This window comes from Panthera tigris, chromosome D1, assembly GCF_018350195.1.
Source record: "Panthera tigris isolate Pti1 chromosome D1, P.tigris_Pti1_mat1.1, whole genome shotgun sequence".
In the NCBI taxonomy this organism is placed as follows: Eukaryota; Metazoa; Chordata; class Mammalia; order Carnivora; family Felidae; genus Panthera; species Panthera tigris.
Genome location: NC_056669.1, coordinates 40,335,584 through 40,356,114, shown reverse-complemented (window position 1 = coordinate 40,356,114; position 20,531 = coordinate 40,335,584). Strand labels below are relative to the sequence as shown.

The following is a 20,531-nucleotide window of genomic DNA, read 5'->3' as shown; positions in this document are numbered from 1 at the left end:
CCCTCTCTGACAGACAGGTTAGCAGCCCTACTTATATGTGACAGGTTCTTGGATACATAATATAATTTAGTTAAACAAAAAGTAAAGGCAAAAGAGAAATAAAATACATATTAGAAAGAGTCAAGAAAAACTCATTAGCATTGGCAATCTGCCATTTCCCCCCATTAACCTCAATTAACCGCACAGACTCCAGATGCTGACATATGATACAAAAAAACATGGCTTTATGAACTTGTAACATTTTATGTTAAAAACCCAAAATAATAATTATCACAGCACGTAATTCCATTTTGAATTTATTTTTAAGGTTTCTCCAAAAGACATGGGAGCTTTTACAAGCTATATAATATAAATGCTGAGTGATCATTCCCATGTATATAGACCGTTACCTGCTTGGGGTGGTGTTACATGTGCATACACTCACACATTCCCATACACATTTTCAGTAGTATGTTTTATTCATCCAATAGACTGATATTGACTGATCACCATCCATATACCAGGCACTGTGCTAAGCATGGAAGATACAAAGATTAGCGTAGGTTCCTATATTCTTTTAATGAACATTAAATGAGTAAACACATAGTTGCCCTGGAAAAGCCACAGTCTACCGAAGGAGACAAACATGTAAACAGAATACAAAGTGATAAAGCTATAATCAATTATTTACAAAGTCCTCTAGAAAAGACCATAAGGAGTATACAAGTCTTCACTGAATAGATATAGCATGTTTCCCAAAAAGTTCTAACAGATTTTAACCCCTCCTTTATTTCCACTTATATTTATAAAGGAAAAAAATATTATACATTGCTCCTAGTGAGAAAAAGGCAGTTGCCCACCCCGTTAAGTTTTGCTGTTACAGAGGAAGAAACTGAGGCACACGACATTTTTAGACTTGCACAAAGTAGCTGTACTGATGAACGATTACACACAAATTTCAGCATTCTTGTAGGAGTTGGGATTCTTTTAAGTTTGTTTGTTTGTTTGTTTGTTTGTTTGTTTGTTTGTTTGTTTATGTGAGAGACAGAGCATGAGCCAGGGAAGGGGCAGAGAGAGAGAGGGACAGAGAGTTTCAAGCACTGAGAGACAGATTCTGTGATGTGCTAACAGCACGGAGCCCAACATAATCTCAGTCTCACCAACTGAGAGATCATGACCTGAGCCAAAACCAAGTCAGATGCTTAACTGACTGAGCCACCCAGGGGCCCCAATTGCAGGAGGTGGTACTTCTTCCCAAAGCACAGGAAAAAAAAAATGAAAGTCCATTAATTCATATTCTCGTTGAGAAGGATTTTACAGCATTTGAAAATGCAGATTCTAGAATATTTCAGGAAACAAGCATTTACTGTTTGCAAATAAACACATAAGGTTAATGCAACTATTAAAGTGTTGCCAAACAAAAGACCTGGTTGGACAGACTCTAATGAACAGTTACATAGGCTATTTGCAATTAGAACATCAAAATGGTGGCTGTTAAAATTAACTTGCTCTGCAAATGGTTTGTCTCAAGTATATTAAATATTCCCCTGGGACCTTTCCACCCTATTAGTTTACCTAGGTAATACAAAGCTAAACTTCAACCAGCCCCAGAACTATTACAAATTTCATATAGGTGGAATGAAAAACAGTGAGGTTTTACAGTGTATTTGTAAATTTAGGACAAAAAGAAAAGATTGAGTTACGTGGAAATTAACTGAAAAATGTGTGATATAAAAAGGGAGGGGGTGTGTCAGTCTTCTGATAACATTCAAAGCTCTCCATGACAAGTGATATTTTTCCCAGATTTTTAAAAATTGGATTTCAAAACATTGCTCCTACCCAAGACCTTGTATAAATCACAGAGCAAAGAGGATCTTAAAGAATGCATGCCTACAAAGCACGTGTGTGTTTTCAAGACTTTGCACATCCTCTGAGTAATTTGCACTTTATCCAACCTTCTGATTTTATCTGTCATGTGAAAACAGATGTGGAAACAAATTATTTGCAGTGAAATCATTTCTAAGGGAAGTGCAGTGGTTGTTTTCACACCTCTAGAGTGAGTAAGAATTAAAGAACTTTATGGTGTTTGTTTGAATAACTGGAAGGGAACTTCAACTTCCACGGACTTGGTTATGAAATTTCCAGACGTTGTCAGAGGTGACCAATCCGAAGATAATAAGGTCTCCCTCTTGAATATAATTATTAACAGCATCCCGGTGCTATGAGGACTTTTAATAAAAATGAGAGATAATTCACTGCTTTTTTATAGAGTTACTTCAGTTTTGTAAACAGCCCGCTAAGTGCAAGGCGCTGTGCCAAGAATTTCATCTGTATTGCTTGCTACCCAGACTGTGATGGAGTTAAACCTATCCCCGTTTCAGAGACCACAAGACTTAGATCAGAGAAGTTGTATGACTTGTCCTTGGTCACACAGCTGAAAAATGGGAGAGCCAGGATTTAAAACCAGATTTACCTTTTCTGTTAATCTGTCGTCATGCTCCCCTACAGATTTGCTGCTTTAACTTTTTCTCTAGCTTTAGAGTCTTATTCTCCATTTAAGGCTCAATACAAATTCAGCATTCAGTTTCTTCCCTTATCTTTTCCAATCCCACAATTCAGCATTAATCTTTCCTTTTTCAGGGCACCCCGACTTGTCCAGGGTATTAGCTCACACCATGTATCTCGTAGTTATTTATACATGCGTCTCTCGCCCTCACTGGATGCCATGGGGGCCAACATAAAGGCTAATTGCTGTATCCTCTGGTTTCTTCCCAATGTGCCTTCTGTCCAAACATGCTTTTGTGGTGAAGAAGTGGCCTTCCCACAGAGGAAGTGTTTACCTCTGCTACCTGAGGGCCGGATGGAGCTGGGAGAGGTGTAATGCAGCACAAGAAGTTGCCAGAACAAAGAAGTCGAAACTGTAGCTGAGATAAACCATTGTATTGAGGGAAGAGACAAGGCATGCATCCAGTATAAATCAGAATAAACCTGGAAGTCATGTGGTTTATCCTTCACTGGGTGGATTCAGAATAGAACTCGTAGGATTCACTTGAGGACACACAGGAGACTAGGTGTCAAGGGCCCCATTTTATTGGCCTTTAAGTTCTTTTATATTTTAAAATTGAGTATTTTTCATTGTGGGGGAAAACTAGACAATTTAGATAAGCCAAAAAAAAATTAATTACCTTAACCCCATCATCCAGCAATAGCAACTACATATACAGTGATCCTCACCTTTGGCTGAATGTTAGGATTGCCTGGAGCTTTCAAAAAATCTCTGTGCTAGACCTCTGCCCATCCTGAATCACTCAGAACCTCTGGATGTGGGAACCTGGCATCTGTGTATCTTCATGCTCCCCGCATGATTCCAGAGCACAGCCCAGTGTGAAAACCGGCAGCAGTCTAGGGCCAGGCTTCTCAAAATGTCGCGTCCGTACAAATCACGTAGGTCTGGGAGGAGCCAGCAGCTTTGCACTTTCAGCCAGCTCCTCTGTGACGCTGATGCTGCTACTCCTTGCCATACTTTGAGCTGCAAGTATATATAATATCTTCTCGATAAAATTTAATAACGTGTGGATGAAGGATTTCTGATAAGTAAGTTTTTGAACAAGATACGGAAACTGTAAGCATCAGTTTCTTCCACTGTCGGGTGACGGGGTAAGTGGTAGACATTGTACAATTTCTGTTTCCCAAATGTTTAGACACCTTTGAGGAGAAATCTCAAGATGGGAAGGAAGCACAGTTTGACCTTTGAACACATACGAGGCTACGGGCGTTATTTCTGGAGATAATAAGAGTAACATTATTTGGGCATTTAATATGTGCCAGGAACCAAACTAAGCATTTTAAACCAATCATTTAACTTAATAAGCCTCATTTTACCTATGAGGAAGCTGATATTTAGAGAAGCTAATAAGTAACGTGCTGAATACAGTGGAGTTGACTAGGAGTGGGACTGAGATGCAAAGCCGGAGGGTCTGATGCCAAAGCCTGAGCACTGGTTAGAGTCCTGCTCTGCACCATGATGCTTCCCAGACTGGACAATCCCTAAGACCCATCCAGATAGTGTCATTTAGATTTCCAGCCACTACTTCTTCCATGTTTTGATCATCTAATATTCAGAATTCTTCAAAAAAAAAAAAAACTCTTGGCAGAAAGAGAAAGGGGGAGATGTGCACCATATTGCACATCTGAGCACACACATCAGTGGTATGTTAATGGCACCTAAATATGGCATCATTTTATACAACATCCTTAATATTGGTTCACCATCTGTAGCTTAATTTCTCTGAAGAAATCCAATATGGCATTCAAGGTTTAGCTAAAGCGTCTAGAGACTTCTTCAGGTGCATAAATAACTTCTTCATCTAGGCCAAACCAGAAGGCAGAGCCAGAGGGCTGTGTGAGGTTGGGAGGGAGAGCCTTGAGGACTGGTGATGAGGAGAGACACTGAGGGAAGAACAGATGGGACTGGGAAGTATCCAGGTATCCTGGCAAAGAGTAGACTCGCACACAACGCCTCTGGTCCTGTGTGTGTGTACATGTGTGCATGTGCATATGTGGGTGTGCGTGGCAGAACCACTTGGTACAAGAGAAAATTAGAGAAGATGCCTTTGGAATATTCTCCACCATACAACATCTTCATTATTCCTCCCTTGTTGGCCACTGTCTTATCCTTCGCCCCGATGACAAGTTGCCTTGACCCAGATCCCCTAATCGACCTTGTCTGTAACGAGCGGTACAACAAGGGGACAGGGCTTGCCTGAACTCCAAAACTCTCCCTCTGGGCTATGGGCAACAATATCTGTCAACTAGGCCTGAGGTAAAGGTGCAAGATGTGTGCCCACATCGATACTTTTCCTGCACAAGCTGGATTTTTCCCCTTTGCTACCTGTAGCTGCTATAGTGTCCTGTATCCAAGGAGGAAGTATTTCTGGCAGAAGAATCCTGCCTGCGATTTCCCTGCTGCTCAGGCAGAATTGAGAAATGCTATCCATTGGCTTACAAAGAAAATGAAACTTACCTGTTAACAGAAAATCAAGAGCTAGGAACCACGTTTGACCCACAGGGCCTTCATACTTGAGATGCACCCTCATTTACACAGTTTAAAAGCTTATGTTGGCATGTCAGAAACCACTATTTATAAAGAAGAGTTCAAGTTGCAGACGAAGGCCCCATCAGTGATTTCCCTGTCAGATTTTCTTAAGAAAATTTAATAGTAGCGCTGTGCGCTCAATCAAGCAACTCCAAATCTTTACACCTCATGAAACCGCTCTTACTTAAGAAGGTTGTCTGATGGAGCCAGTTTCCAGATTATTTTTTTAACCCCCTCATAGCTGATGTTTGAGCTCTTATCTATTCTTCATTTCTGGTGGTTCTTTTTAAAGAAATACTGTTTAGTCTAAGAACACATATTATCTAGTTGTCTTTTTTTTTATGTGTGTGTGTGTTCTATATTTTAGAAGGGGGAAAGGCAGAGGGAGAGAGCAAGAGAATCTTAAGCAGGCTCCAAGCATAGCGCCAAGCCCGGTGCAGGTCTCAGTCCTGTGACCGTGACATCATGACCTGAGTGCAAATCAAGACTCAACCATTCAACTGACTGAGCCCCCGGGGCGCCCCCTAGTTATCTTTTTAAAACAAACTTAATAGCTGTCTTCACTCCAACTTTAATTTTTCCCATAAAAATTTTTGTGTTTGAATTTGCACTTGCCCTGAAATTTGCACTTATTGTGTGTGCATTTCATTCTCTCCAAATTCAGTGCTTGGCCTTATGTCCATATGTAAATACTGCAGGCCACATTTTAAGGCTTCCTGATAAGCTGAATTGAACAGTAGAAGTGAAACAGAAGTTTTAGATTTTGGAATCTTATGGAAAAGACAATACACGTGTGGATAACTAAAAGGTTGTTTTTTTTTTTTTTCACTTGAAAACATACACTCAGAGTTAACTGCATTTTTATTTTCCTCCCTTTGAGAGATATGTGGATGCTTCAGTGCTGATTTTGGGCAGTGAACAAAAACCATCAACAAAACAAAAAGACAATCTATTGAATGAGAGAAGATATTTGCAAATGCTGTATCCAATAAGGGGATCATTTTCTGAAGATGTAAAGACTTGTGGATCAATAAAAATCAGCATCTTGCCTGGCTGACTTGTCCATGTCCTGCTCAGCTGGGCTCAGGCCCACTGAGAAGAAAGTGGGGTCAACGAAAGATCAGAAAATGATCTCCTTTTAATGTTTTTGTGTTACAGAGTCCTCATGCTGAAAACAGACTTAGGACATTCCCAGATAAGGAGAACGGGACCTAGAGAAAATATGTGATTGCCAGGAATCTCATATCCAGTAACTGACAGAGCTGAGACTAGGGCCCAGATCCCCTGGTCCCCAGGCAGGTAGCTTTGCCACCACTGCACAGACTCATCTGCTGTGGAGCCAGTGAGAAAGCTTCAGAGTTAGCATCACTGGGTGGGGAATGATGGCTCAGTCATTGACGACCTTGCTCAAATTATTTAACTCCATTTCCAAGTGAAGTCAGAATAGTTCTTGTTTCTTGTAACTGTGAGATTAAATGAGAGCATGTATATGAAGTATTTAGTACAGTGGCTGACACATAGTACTCGACAAATGTGGGATACTGTGATACTATTATTTGTCTATCTCTCTCCATAAACTCGATAGAAGCCAGGATGTGGGAAGACCATGGAAATGGCCACAAAGCCCCTGTGTATAATACTGAAGATTAAACATCTTTAATCAGCAGCTAAAAAATAAAAAACTAAAAGGCTGTCAGGAATTGTTCTCTAAATACCTCCAACTGTCAGTATGAAAGAGGGTTCCAAATATTGGGAAAACATTGAAATTATTCAAAGAATGAAATAGAGCGTTCAGGTAATTTTAACTCCCTTGATTTAGGACCATTATGTCCCTTCTGTATAAAACAGTACTGAGAGTTCTAGATGCATTCAAACAACTTTTGCTTGGTACCTACAATGTGCTAGCTTCTATGTTAAATACCAAGAACACAAGGCAAATAAAATCTGTTTTTAACCCCTTTACTTGTATTGTGTTAGGAAAAATGCCCTAACAAATGGAGCTTGGTAGTATTGGGTGCTGTGATAGTAGTATTTCTATGTTGAACAACTGTGATCAGTACTAATCTAGGTTCCTGAGCTCATCTGGTGAACTACCCAAAATCTCTGCCTTCTTGCAACTGTGGTCTAGAGGGGGATCCTGACCACAGATGGGTCACACAAAACACGCGAGAGGAAAAATCAGACAAGGCTTCACCAAGAAGGCGATGTGCAAACTGTCTGGAAGGATGGCGAGGGGTTTATCAGAGAGCTGGGGGTAGACACGGGGAAACGGAAAGCAGAGGAAATGCAGATGAAAAAGACACACTAGGCACTAATTGTGGCTCACGGGGCTGATCATTCTAGTTGTATTTTTAATACGAAACTCAGCTTCCGACAGTCCTGGAAAATTATGCTGAAGCAGCTAAGACCTGCACTGCTTCAAGTAGCACTTAAAGAAAATGTGAATGTCACGGCAATAGATTGCACAGCTGTGACCCAGGACACCCACAGGGAGAGAAAGCCGGGGAAAGATGTCATCTTACAAGTATCACTCCTCTGACCATAACTACTTAGAACACTGTTAGTTCTCTTTGGAACAGGCAGCGACATTTTTGTGCTCAGGCTGTTTCTCAGAGAGCTTGTGAGAGTCCCCTGTCTCCACAACAAAAAATCAGAACTAGTCATTTTTAAAGTAATTGCATGGTTGCAGCCATATGCTCTCCCCCCTCTTTGGTGAGTATCATTCATTTAGGACTGGCATAATTCCCCTCCTAAATTGGAGGTTTGCATATGTAATTATATCAAATGATGTGTTTGTTTATATCCCCAAACCACATTCAAAAGCTCGCCTATGATTTATCTTTGAAATTCAATTTCTTCATGTCAGTCCCCAATTTACTGTGCCCAATGGGTCTATAGTTACATGTGTGATGTACACGCCTCTCTCCTGCAGAGATTACACAATGGGGTTGCCTTCCACGGTGATGAATCAGAAGAGCTGAAGAGAGGGGGTGCTCTGTTCTATTTTAAGGCCCAGCTACGTTCAACTACAACCGTTGACCATTTTGATGAATTCCTCTGGACTGTGAGGATGGCTCAGTGCAGTCCTTTCTGACTATGAGAAACAGTGCCGCTAAGAACCATGGCTCATCCAAATGTGTACCTTTTAAGAGAAGAGAGATTTTGCCACTTCTTGCCGTAGGTGGTCCTGTCTTGATAACAGGGGTTATTTCTCAGTACAAGTAACTACCAGTTGTGGCTTTGACCTAAAAGTGTTCTGTTCATTATTGTTATGTTCCTGACTCCCCAGGGCCAAACCTGATTGCTTCATTCATTCCAGCCCCTCTTCATGCCTGATTCCTAAAGTAACTTATCCATCCATCCCTTCATTTTTAAGTGTCTGTCTTCTCCAAACATGAGAGGCTTGTTAAACTCTAAAAGGCAGAGCTTGTGATTTTGAAACAGCTTTACTGACATGTAATTTACATGCAATGACACTTACCCATTTAAAGTATACAAGTCAGTGGTTTTGAGAATACTTTGGGGACTATGCAACCATCACCGTAACCTGTCATGGTAGAGCATTTTCATAACCCCCAGAAGAAACCTCGTACCCTCTGACAGTGTTCCCTGTCCCCCACCCCACCTCATCGGATTTCCTACTGGTTTTCACTTTTGACTTAGATTTTCTTTTACCTGCCTCTTACCTTATATTTGTGAGAATAGAGATGAGATAATGGAAACACAGAGCACTAAAGCCTACAGAGGTTTTCCTGCCTTTCTTCCAAGAACAGAAACTGCTTTGCTTTCTCAGAGCTCCAGGTTTACTGTTGTGTATACTTTAGACTTTTCAGGAAGCCCATCTCCTTCTCTGTCAGCTGATAAATAGGTGAAAAACACATCCTCCTGCTGGCAGGCAGATGACAGGAGAGCCACACTGCTCTCTCAGTTCCACACATGCATTGTGCAAATAAGTGGCTTTCCTTAAAAAAAAAATCACCCTAAGAATAATCAGGAGAGGAAGCTGACCTCTTCCCCGCACATAGCACATCACAATGGGCTGTGGCTGAAATGACACAAGTGTCCTCAGGGGAACAGAGGGCAAAGGGCTCCTGGTCTTTTGTGCCTGGAAGAGCAGCAGGCAACCAGCACTGCCAAGGCTGACAGCCCTTTCATCCATTTATAGCCTCCATATAACAAGTGTTTCTCATTCCCATTGTGACCTCTAACAGAGGATGCCCCCTGAGGAGGTAGTGAGGTTCCTGAAAGCCTCCTTTCCCTTTCCGAGAAGACACTTACTTCTCACTTGGAAAGAGCCTTCGTGACATATGACCTTGTCGGATAGGATGGTCTGAAAATGAAGGCATCACATTTGTGTGTTAGACCCCCACTGGTCTGACCACATCGACCCTTAGTCAATACAAATCAGAGAGCCGTGCCCCCTTTATTCCTCCTTTATCACCTCACCCACCAGTGCACTCTCACACCATCTCCGCCTCCCTCTGGTTCACCCCTTACCCCCTGCGCACACTGATTCAGATGCTAAAGCATTTCAGTATATTTCATTTTTGGATGTGGCTTGGCAGAAAAATTAATGTCAATAAAAATTCATAGTGAGATTCAACAAAGGATAGTGAAATTGTGTAGAGCCATCTTTTAGAATTAGAGAATCATCTCAGGCATCATCCCAAGAGACGTGGACACGGTAAAGGAGGGATAGAGTGGGGCACAGAATCTGAGTTTTTTAATTTCTCAGGAGGTTCTGATAGGCAGCTAGGGAAGAGAAGTTACTGATTCTCCCATTTAAAACTTTTGATATCAGTCTTCTCTCCATCATCTCGGACAGTAGCTCATCTTTGTATCCCAAGAGTGCCCAGCACTGTGTCATTCACATGGAGGCACTCAGTAAGTGGTTTCAAATGAACACTAAAGGCCTACACCCCCAGTCCACCTACAAATACTCTCCCTACACACAAAACAATACCTTCCTGGGGCACCTGGGTGGCTCAGCTGGTTGAGCGTCCAACTTTGGCTCAAGTCATGATCTCACAGTTCGTGGGTTCAAGCCCCATGTTGGGCTCTGTGCTGACAGCTCAGAGCCTGGAGGCTGCTTCGGATTCTGTGTCTCCCTCTTTCTCTGCCCCTCCACTGCTTGCACTCTGTCTCCTTCTCTCTCTCTCTCTCTCTCAAAATAAATAAACATGAAAAAATAAAAAAAACAAAACAAAACAATTCCTTCCTAAACAAACACATTCTGAGTCAGCAGCAAAACTGAAGATTAGTATATAAGTAATCTCTTCCACAGCAACTTTTGTTAACTGAGCATTAATGAAATTCCTATTCTTTGTTTTAGATCAGGGGTAGGTGGGCACCAAGGCTTCAGAATAAAAAGGGAGACCCTTCTCATGAAGGAACTCTGTCCACTTGTCTAGTGGGAAACACACACGCACACACACACACACACACACACACGGGAGCAATGGATTATAGCATGGAACAAAGAACAATGATGGAGGAACATACTGGTTGTGTTGGGACATAGCAAATGGGCACCTAACCCTGGAAGACAGGTCATCTCTCTAACATCTGAGCTAAATTGGAAAAAACTAGAGGTGAAGCAGTGGGGTGGGACATGCTCTAGAAAGAATTTATGGAAAGCCCGCTCATCAGGGCCGTGCAAACACAGGTTTCCCTCCCATGAGGAGCGTGGACAGATGAGAGTAAAGGGGAGTGGGGCCATTTTGTAAAGAGCCATGCCACCCCCAATGGGATTTTATTTGGAGGGTCCTTTAGCCTCCTGTGACCTCTCCTTAGCTTTCTCTAAAATCCACATGCTCCTACCACCACATGTGTTAGAACAAAAGCTGGTGATTACAGCTTTATAGTGGAGACTGAAGTCTAGGATTGTGATGCCTCCTGCTTTGGTTTTCTTCTCCAATATTACTTTGGCTATTTGGGGTCTTTTGTGGTTCCATACAAATTTTAGGATTGTTTGTTCTAGCTTTGAGAAGAATGCCAGTGCAATTTTGATTGGGATTGCATTGAATGTGTAGATTGCTTTGGGTAGTATTGACATTTTAACAATGTTTATTCTTCCAATCCATGAGCATGGAATGCTTTTCCATTTCTTTGTGTCTTCTTCAGTTTCCTTCATAAGCTTTCTATAGTTGTCAGCATACAGATCTTTTACATCTTTGGTTAAGTTTATTCCTAGGTATTCTGTGGTTCTGGGTGCAATTGTAAATGGGATCAGTTTCTTTATTTCTCTTTCTGTTGCTTCATTTTTGATGTATAAAAATGCAACCGATGTCTCTACATTGATTTTGTACCCTGTGACTTTGATGTGGTGTATATATACAATGGAATACTGCTTGGCAATGAGAAAGAATGAAATCTTTCCATTTGCAGCAATGTGGATGGAACTGGAGGGTATTATGCTAAGTGAAATAAGTTAGTCAGAGAAAGACAGATACCATATGTTTTCACTCATATGTGGGTCTTGAGAAACTTAACAGAAGACCATGGGGGAAAGGTGGGGGAAAAAGTTACAAATAGAGAGGGAGGGAGGAAAACCATAAGAGACTCTTAAACATAGAGAACAAACTGAGGCTTGATGGCGAGGGGGGAGGAGAGGGGGAAATGGGTGATGGGCATTGAGGAGGGCACTTGTTGGGATGAGCACTGGGTATTGTATGGAAGCCAATTTGACAATAAATTATATAAAAATAAATAAATAAAAGTAATAGTAGCAAGGTTAAAAAAAAAAAAAAGCTGGAGGTCATGAGCTCCTCAGCAGATCTTGGCAAAATGTCTTTTCCATACTTCATGTACCTCACCAGTGTTGGGAGTGACCTTTTCACGTGATTTTCTCTGCTCTTTTCTGTCCATTGGTTTAGGTCATGAAGCCAGCCCAATCCATAGTCTCTTGTCTTCAGGGACAGTGTAGAGTCAAGAAATGGAATATAAATTTGACCTCCTAATTGCCATTTGACAATAATAATAATAAAACCTGCAAAAGACAAATTGATGCAATAAGCTGGGCAGCCTTGAAGATTCTGTCTTCTCATTGCCTTTTCTTTGTCTTTATACTCAAAGGGCTGATTCATTTATTGGAAACTCCATTTGAAGGAAAGATACAGAGATATTTCCCATGTGGATCTTATTTTGTGTAAAGATTTAAACACATAAAACACAATGATAAAATTACGGTGTGAGGTCTTCCATATATAAGAGTTATTAAATTTGAAATAACTATGTGTACAAGGAGCTATTACGGAAGTAACCTTCTTTGTCAAGTGTAACAAAAAATTATATAAGCATAAAAACGTTAAATAAGAAAGTGCTGTTTCACAGACTGATTCTAATCAGCATCAACAGCCTATTAATGTTCAAGAACTCTGAAATCTTTAATGAGGTTCTTACTGTAGAATTTCAGTCATATGCAAATGAATCATTGAAATTCCTCATTATCAGAAAAACAATGGTTCTTTAGTGAGTTTTTACATCCCCAGAGTGATTACAGTACCTCACTGAGGTAAGCAGAGCCAGAACAAACTTTGCAGGTTTTCTTTGTGAATTTTATTTTGTTTTAAGAATAATTTGGAAACATCTCGATTGTCACTGGGGATTGGAGAGTTACTGTTCCCCATCATTTTTGCTTTTCCTTTAACTGAATTTGCTTCCCATGCTCAGTAAACTACTTGCCCCAGATATTTAAAAGTCAAATATTCTCATTTCTACGCAGGTCTGATTACAACAACTTCAAGGAAATTGGATCGAGAACAGCAGGCAGAACATTTTCTGGAGGTAAGTGCGTAGAGGGAACTGGCATTCATTAAAACTGACTTTCACTAAACTTCTTTAACCTTCAACATAAACTAGAACTTTAATACATTTGAACAGTGGATTCCAAAATGAAGAGGTCTCTGTTGGGCTGATTGGTTTTGAATGTGGAGATTTGGGGTGCATCCCTCTGAACGCACTCGTGAGTGCCAAGCAGGGGTGGCAGACCGGCCTTCTCCTAACTCTGAAAACAAGCAGATGCACCAACATCTCTGCCTTGACTTCAGCCCTTTTGTCAGCCACCATAAAGGAAAGTTCAGGAGCAAAGCCCCATGAGCCTCCGGGGCCTCGGATGTGAAGAGAGAAAGAGCAAAAAAAGTGCTGTGATCAGAGTGAAGTACATCATTTGTGAAGACGCGAGTTGCTTTGCTCCTCGTTTCTTTTCTGGGGAGAGGGTTGAGGAGGGGAAGTCTGCTAGTTGATTCACTGCCCGAGACTACTGTTTCTGAAACCATAAAATGTACTCCTATAATTCATTAAGACAGAAACAGCAGCAATATAAACTGTAAGAGCGTTATTTCTGGAGGAAAAAAAAAAACGCCATAAGGCAAGAGATGAGAAAATAGATATGAAAGCGCTTCATGGAACATTCTTTCTATACGATTCGAGTATTTTTATTGGGAAGCTTGAAGTCTGGGTAGTGTGTGGCACTGTGATTTAGGTGTGACGGTCTGGTACAGAATGGATGACAATGCTTGGAAGTTAGGGGTTTGTTAAGGTTTTAGCACAAATCTGTGCTTCTAAAATGATCTGTTAGTCCCTAAGAATCATTTACTGGAGTCCACAGATCCTACACACACACACACACACACACACACACTCACACCTTTCTCTCCTGTTGTTTTCCTTTAAATCAGTTAACCAGCAATGATTTATTCAACAAGTACTGGACTAAGAATCGGTGCCTGTGGATGCTGGAACTGCCTTGCCATGATCATGATTAGCTTGAATGGATAAAAACTGTTTAATTGCGCTGGACCTCAGTTTCCCCTACTGTGAAGTGTGACAATTACTGTTCCGTATACCTCAAAGGATCGCTAGTGAGATCAGTCCTTATGTTTTATGCCAAAGTACTTTTATCTTAAAGCATTACACATAATAAAGGATTATTATGATGATCATCAGCACTGTGATAATCCTTTTAAAACATTGCCATCATCTCATAAAGATGAAAGACTCCGGGCTGCCAAAAAATAATTATTATAATTCTTTTTTCAAAATCATACCGCTGGGCTGCGGTTCGTTTCTGGTCCAGAATTAGAGAACATTTGCCAAAATAATAACACCTTATGTTGTATTTATGCGCTCCTTTTCTTTGCAACAGAGTCCAGGACTCCTGGGGAGGTTGTGTTCTCAGATAGTTGAACCCATTACCTCCCAGCAGGGAAAAGGAGGGTGTCTCATTAGCTGGGGCCTCTGCCCGAGGTCACTTGCTGCCTTGTCCCTGGAAAGGTGGTGTCTTCAGGAAGATGTGGTGCAGAGTGTGACAGGAGGGAAAAGTAATCTCCAGGCATCTGAATTTACTTCCCAGAAGAATCCTTAACAGTTGTGCATCCTTTACAGACCTGCGTAAATACTGACCAAACATTTCCGTTCTTTAGATTAACACAGATGGATCTGGAACATCATTTCTCAGTACCTGGTATTAATCATCCTAGGGAGGCAGTGCAGCATAGCAGTTGGCAACCTCTTAGGGTCGTTGGGGAAAATAAGCGTATAACATCCCATCTGGTATCTGCGCTAAGAAGGTGCTCAGTAAAGTGGAGCTGTGACCATTGTGGTTTTAGTTATTATCGTATGTTGTCACGACACCTAAACCTCCTGAACATTCTGTTTCATCTCTACACTCCAGGATAGTAGCTCCAAGGCAGCTGACGTGCAGAAAGGAACCCCAGACCATAGCTACTTGATTTGGCCCAGGTCTCAGGGTCTGCCCTATGTGCTAGGGATACAGAGTAAACAGGAAGGGACAGGGGGCACATAATAAATGAATAAAGGCTATAACTCCAAATACAAGCTTTCTGAGGCCACTCAAGGAAGGTCCCATGGTAGTGCCTGAAAGTGGGAGTGGGAGGCAACATCCTATAGACTGGTTAGGAGAGCCTCTTGAGTAGGTGACATTTAGTGACAGGAAGCCAAGATTCTGTTCAAGGCCAGTATGAACACCTAGGCCGGTGTGATCAAGAGTTTAAAGATGGAGGTGGGTAAAGGTGATAGGAAATGGAAGTTGCAGAAAGCAAACAGGGCTGTAGGAAGGATTATGCATCTTTTCCTGAGCACAGTGGAAACACATTAGCTGGGAGTAATAAGATATGCTTGCCTGCATAGCTACTCAGCTGAACAGAGATGGTCTGGGGCAGGGCACAAGTAGCAGGGAGGTTCTGGGGGTGCTTCTGGAGGGATCCATATGAGAGATGATGATGTGTTTGGATGAAGGTTATTAAAAAATAACTAGAGAAGACGGAAACAAACGTAGAAACAAACTTTGACACCTCTCAAAGCAGACTGTGTCCACTCAGGTAACTGCAAAATGGGGTGGAAGGCAGGAAGCTTTTACAAAGTGAAGGATAAAGAACAAGGAAGAGAAAACTTAAAAATAACTGACTAGCAGGGGCCACATGGCCAACCTTGTTTGGGATAAGAAAGAACAAAGAAGTAAGGAGAGAGCCCAGCATTGGCTTGGCTTTTGGGGATCGAGTGGCTGGATATACTTGGATTCTGGTCAAGCAAAGCGTTTACAGGGGGCACACAAGTTATCTAAATTTCAGTTTGCTGATGTGGCACCTCGAACAACAGTGGTTCCATCTTGGGCCCAGAAATTTATTTCAACCAGGGTGAAGGCAGTGGCTCAAAGCAGCAAACTGGCTTGTCTGAAGTTTCAGGGTGGAGATATGAAAACTGTAGGTCAGCTGAACCATTTCAACTTGCCCTCAAGCACCCACCATTGCTCTGCCCATCACCCAGGATCCTCATCATTTGTGCCTTTTCTTTTAGTCACCCCTCCCACTGAGGTTTTCAAACACTAGGTAATCTGTCTTCCTCTCTCTCCGTCTCTCTCTCTCTCTCTCTCTCTCTCTCTCTCTCTTTCTCTCTATTTCTCTCTCTCTCTCATGCACACTCTCCTGCTCTCACTTTCTAAATTGTACAATTCTTGGTCACAGTATTTTTTATATTACTTTGCTGTGATGGTTTCAGTGACATTCATTTCTTTTTTCTGAATGGATCATGGAAAAGATATTGCTTTAACTCAGTCCTCCAAAAACTGAGTAAAATAACATCATTCAGAGTGCAGAATAGAGTTCTCTGCTGTACACAGATTTTTGTAACTGCTGATCCATTGTGTGAGTTGTAAGTGCTGGGTGTGGGTAATTAACCTCCTGGAGAGCCTTTAATTGCCAAGATAACCCTATGCTCCTCTTAAACTCATATTAACCTTCTGGCTCTATTTCATATCTCTCCTTCCCAATAAAATAAAATTGACTCTTCCTGAAAAGGACCCATTTAGAGGCCGACCTGGCAGGTACACTTCTGAATAGGTAACCAGGAGGACATTAGTGATTTGTTTCTAGTTTGCATTCCCCATGATAGAAGGGACTTTAATTGGATACTGCTGGTACTCTGCCTGTACATTGATTTAAGATTTTAGCTTGTCCATCTATAGGCTGTCAGGGTTTTTTGAGTCTGTAAGCATTCATCTTACATCTCTGACTATAAGAGGACAGTTGCCATGATCAGAATCCAAGGGATTTGCTAAAGAAACAAGACCAGCAAAGAACGGTAGAAAGATTCACAAGTGCAACTTCCTCTTCTTTGGTGAATTCTCCACATTAGATCTTGCCTAATTTCAGGTCTGTTATGTGTAAACATTGGAGTGATCTTCTCTCCTAACCATAAAATATGGAATTTTTACCCCACTTGTTCAAAGGAATATACATTCCTTCATAGCCTTTTATGATTGTAACAGAGGTAGAAGGCTAATTCCAGCAAATAGGTGCAGAAAGTTGATAATGGATGCATAAACTAAACGGTGAATTAATGTTTTAGCTTAGTGGTTATGACTTTAGCCCTGATTACCTCATTATTAGAGAAGGCAGCTGCAAAAAGGAATAAATGCACTAATTTCTCTTATGTTATAATCATTTATATATATGACCTACTAGGTTTAAGCCCTTTGTGGGCGTGACACTTGATTTACCAAGATGGTGAATAGATGTAGTGTGGGAGAGCAGAAATGTTAAATTCAGACAGGCCTGAGATTATAGTTTGGGACTGCTCACAAGACTTAGACACCTTCACCTCACGAGCAAAGTGGGGATAATAGTCCCTAACACAGGTGTGTGTTAGTCCCTAACTCTTCTTGGTATGAAGAGTTAATAAATGTCGGGTGGAAAGGCTCAGGATGCTGACTGTCAGATAGCAATTGGTCCGTAATTGTCAGTCCCAAGTACCTTACTTACTTCTCTCTGTATTCAGAGTATCTGGTCTAGCACCTGGGAAACAGGGAGCACTCAATAAATGCCCTATGAATGAATGATGATTACTCTAAGAGGCCTTTGTTTCACCCTACATGAGGTGATGGACAGCAGTTTAGCACACGATGACGTCCATGGGCTTGGAGACAGAAACAATGGAACACGCTATGTCTTCCCGTCTGCCTTACCAAGTTAACTTTGATCCCCCGTTTCCTTATCTGTAAAGCGGGGGTCAATGATCCCTACTTCGTCCGATGAACTACACAGAGGGCCTGGCACGCATAGACACTGCTGAACCATTGTCTGTCCCTCCCTCTTTCCCATCCCCTCCCTTCTCGCCTAGTCCTCAACAAACACCTTGTCAATTCCCTTTCTTTTTCAGTCCTGGCCCTAGTATTTTGAATAGCTTCTCACAGTTCAATTATTCTTAAAAGATATATCCACTTAAATAATCCTATAGTCCCGGCTTAATTATGTGTGAATCTTTATCTTGCTTGCTAAAAGAGTATTATTTTCCTCCCTTTTGATCTTAAAATGCTTCTCTGTTCAGGGCTGGATGGTTCTGATAAAAGTCTTCCAAAGAGAACAGAGAGCGTATTTTATTTGCAAATCAAAAAAGATGACAAGGCCCAGTCAGCAGTATAAAGACACAGGATGGGAAATTATGTTGTGTGTGTGCATATAACTTGAAGTAGCCCAGAGAAGGTGGTGAGATTTTAGAGTGCAGTCGGTGTTAATAACAAAACACATTACAGATTGATACACTAGATCTATAGGAACGTAAATTATTTAGTACCTGTCCCTGTAGCATACTCATCCGTTGTCCTCTGTGAGGTACACCTCACGTGACCATTTTTTTCTTCCTGTTTGAAATTCTCATCCCTTTTTGTGGCTGTATCTTCTGAGAAAAAAAAATCATGTTTTTTGCTAAGTTTTTGTAACATTTCCTCTTGCCTTAGGATGCAGATTGATTTTTTTGACGGTGACTACGCATCCTTACAGGTTTCTTCCTTTGCAAGCTTCTGCTCTGGAGATGATGGCCATTTCTGGTGGTGAAGGACTGCAGGCCTGTTTCAATGCATTAAGCAGTCTGCAGTTGGGTAATTTACCTATGAGAGAAATGGAAGTTTCTCTCAGTAGGTCCTTCTTTCTGCTTCCTTCATGAAACTTTGCAGGAAGTACCGGGCGGTCCTTCAAAAGAGGTGGTGTGTCCAACCACGGACACAGCACCTGTAGCACACACTGGCCTCAGAGGGAGGGTTGGTTTCTTCTCGTAGCCGCTTCGAAAAGTAATGAAAAGTCACTGGTTTCCTCCTGTCTGGCAAGCTTTATCCCATGCTTGTTCGGGGCCCGGCACTGGGCTGGGCACAGCTTCTGTTACTGGACCTCGCATGTTTTGCCCCCTGAGCATTTTTTCTTCACCTTTCACACCGAGGTCACTAGAGTCTAACCTGCTGATTATTCGTGAGCTGCTGGCTTGGAATTAAGGGGCTGTTTTCCATTCGTATCATCCAGACACTTCTCCCGCATTCTACAGATGCAGAAACTGAGACAAAGGGCGAGAGATCCGGGATCAATCACTTCATGGTGGCGTCCAGAACATTTCTTCCTCGCTTTGTAGAACAGTGTGGCCCTAAACATCCATCAGCACATTGAAACGTGGCGAATCAAATCATCTTTTCCCACTCTTGTTTTATTTTTTAGAGTTTATCTGTTTATCTTGAGAGAGACAGCGATGGTGTGAGTGGGGGGGGGCAGAGAGGGGAGTGGGGTGGGAGGGGAGAGAGAGAGAGAGAGAGAGAGAATCCAAGCAGGCTCCGTGCTGCCAGCGCAGAGCCCGATGTGAGGCTCAAACCCATGAACTGTGAGACCATGACCTGAGTTGAAACCCAGAGCCGGTCGCTCAACTGACTGTGCCACCCAGGCATCCCTCCCACTCTTGTTTCACACCAGATTTACCCAGGTGTCGGGTCAGCCCACCCTCAGGCATCAGCATTTTATGAGCATGAGAAGAGAAGGTTTCCTCTTCTGCTCTTCAGGTATCCATTGGCTCCTCCCTCAGCTGCTCCTCGGTGCCTGCGGAGCTCTGGACAGGGGCTGTCCCTGCGGGGCACTGCCCCAAGCCCCAGGACAAAGTCCGCCTGAGAGGATGCTGTGCCCGCACTGTGCAAACCAGCTTGGACTCCAGCAGAAAAAGAGACCGAGGGTTACAGGCTGAATTGCCTATGTTGAAAGTCATACACTGAAGTCCCAAACCCTGCCACCTCAGAATGTGACTGTATTTGGAGTCTTTAAACAGGAAATTAGTTTAAAATGAGGTCATTAGGGGAGGATCCAGTATGACTGGTGTCCTCATCAGAAGAGGAAATTTGGACACGGGCACATTCAGAGGGGAAATCATGTGAAGACGCAGGGAGAAGACAGCCATCTACAAGCTGAGGAGAGAGGCCTCATAAGAGACCAGCCCTGTCAGCACCTTGACCTCAGATCTCTAGCTTCCAGAACGGTGAGAAAATAAATTTCTGTTGTGTAAGCCGTTCAGCCTGTTGTCATTTGTTACAGCTGCCTGAACACCCTACTACAGCAGGCAGACTCCAGTTACTGGCCCACTCCTGCCCCTTTCTCCTCATACTGCCCCCTCACAAGCCTACTTGATTTACCGAGGCACTGGGGCAACTACAAACCCAGTATAGGAAGAAAAAACCTCCACCTAACTGTGGTTATCTCCACGTTCCACACTCCGTAACTACGATCACAAAGCAGCCCCAAGTGAAAATTCCTCACAGAAAGCTCCCTCACGGCATACATTGGTTTCTACCTGCTTCCCTGCCCTCAGGTACCTAGCTTTCTGAGTGCCTGCTTACTCCACCGTCTGCAGTGAGGGTTTCTGGCCCATCTTTCCCAGAAATCCTGTCTCTTAGCTCAGGAACAGACGTGCCCCTTTCGATTTTGCTAAACCACCGTCGTTCTTATGTTTCTTTTTTTTTTTTTTTTTTATTTTTGGGACAGAGAGAGACAGAGCATGAACGGGGGAGGGGCAGAGAGAGAGGGAGACACAGAATCGGAAACAGGCTCCAGGCTCTGAGCCGTCAGCCCAGAGCCTGACGCGGGGCTCGAACTCACGGACCGCGAGATCGTGACCTGGCTGAAGTCGGACGCTTAAC

General features: G+C 42.4%; 1 protein-coding gene across 1 annotated transcript in view; it reads left to right on the top strand.

Annotated features, from left to right (window-relative positions):
* The window catches only part of LOC122231475 (protocadherin Fat 3-like), a 266,472-nt gene that overhangs the window by 158,863 nt on the left and 87,078 nt on the right, over positions 1 to 20,531 (top strand). The window contains exon 3 of the mRNA XM_042959600.1: positions 12,798 to 12,859. Coding sequence (XP_042815534.1) covers positions 12,798 to 12,859 — 62 coding nt within the window. The remainder of the gene's footprint in view (positions 1 to 12,797; positions 12,860 to 20,531) is intronic.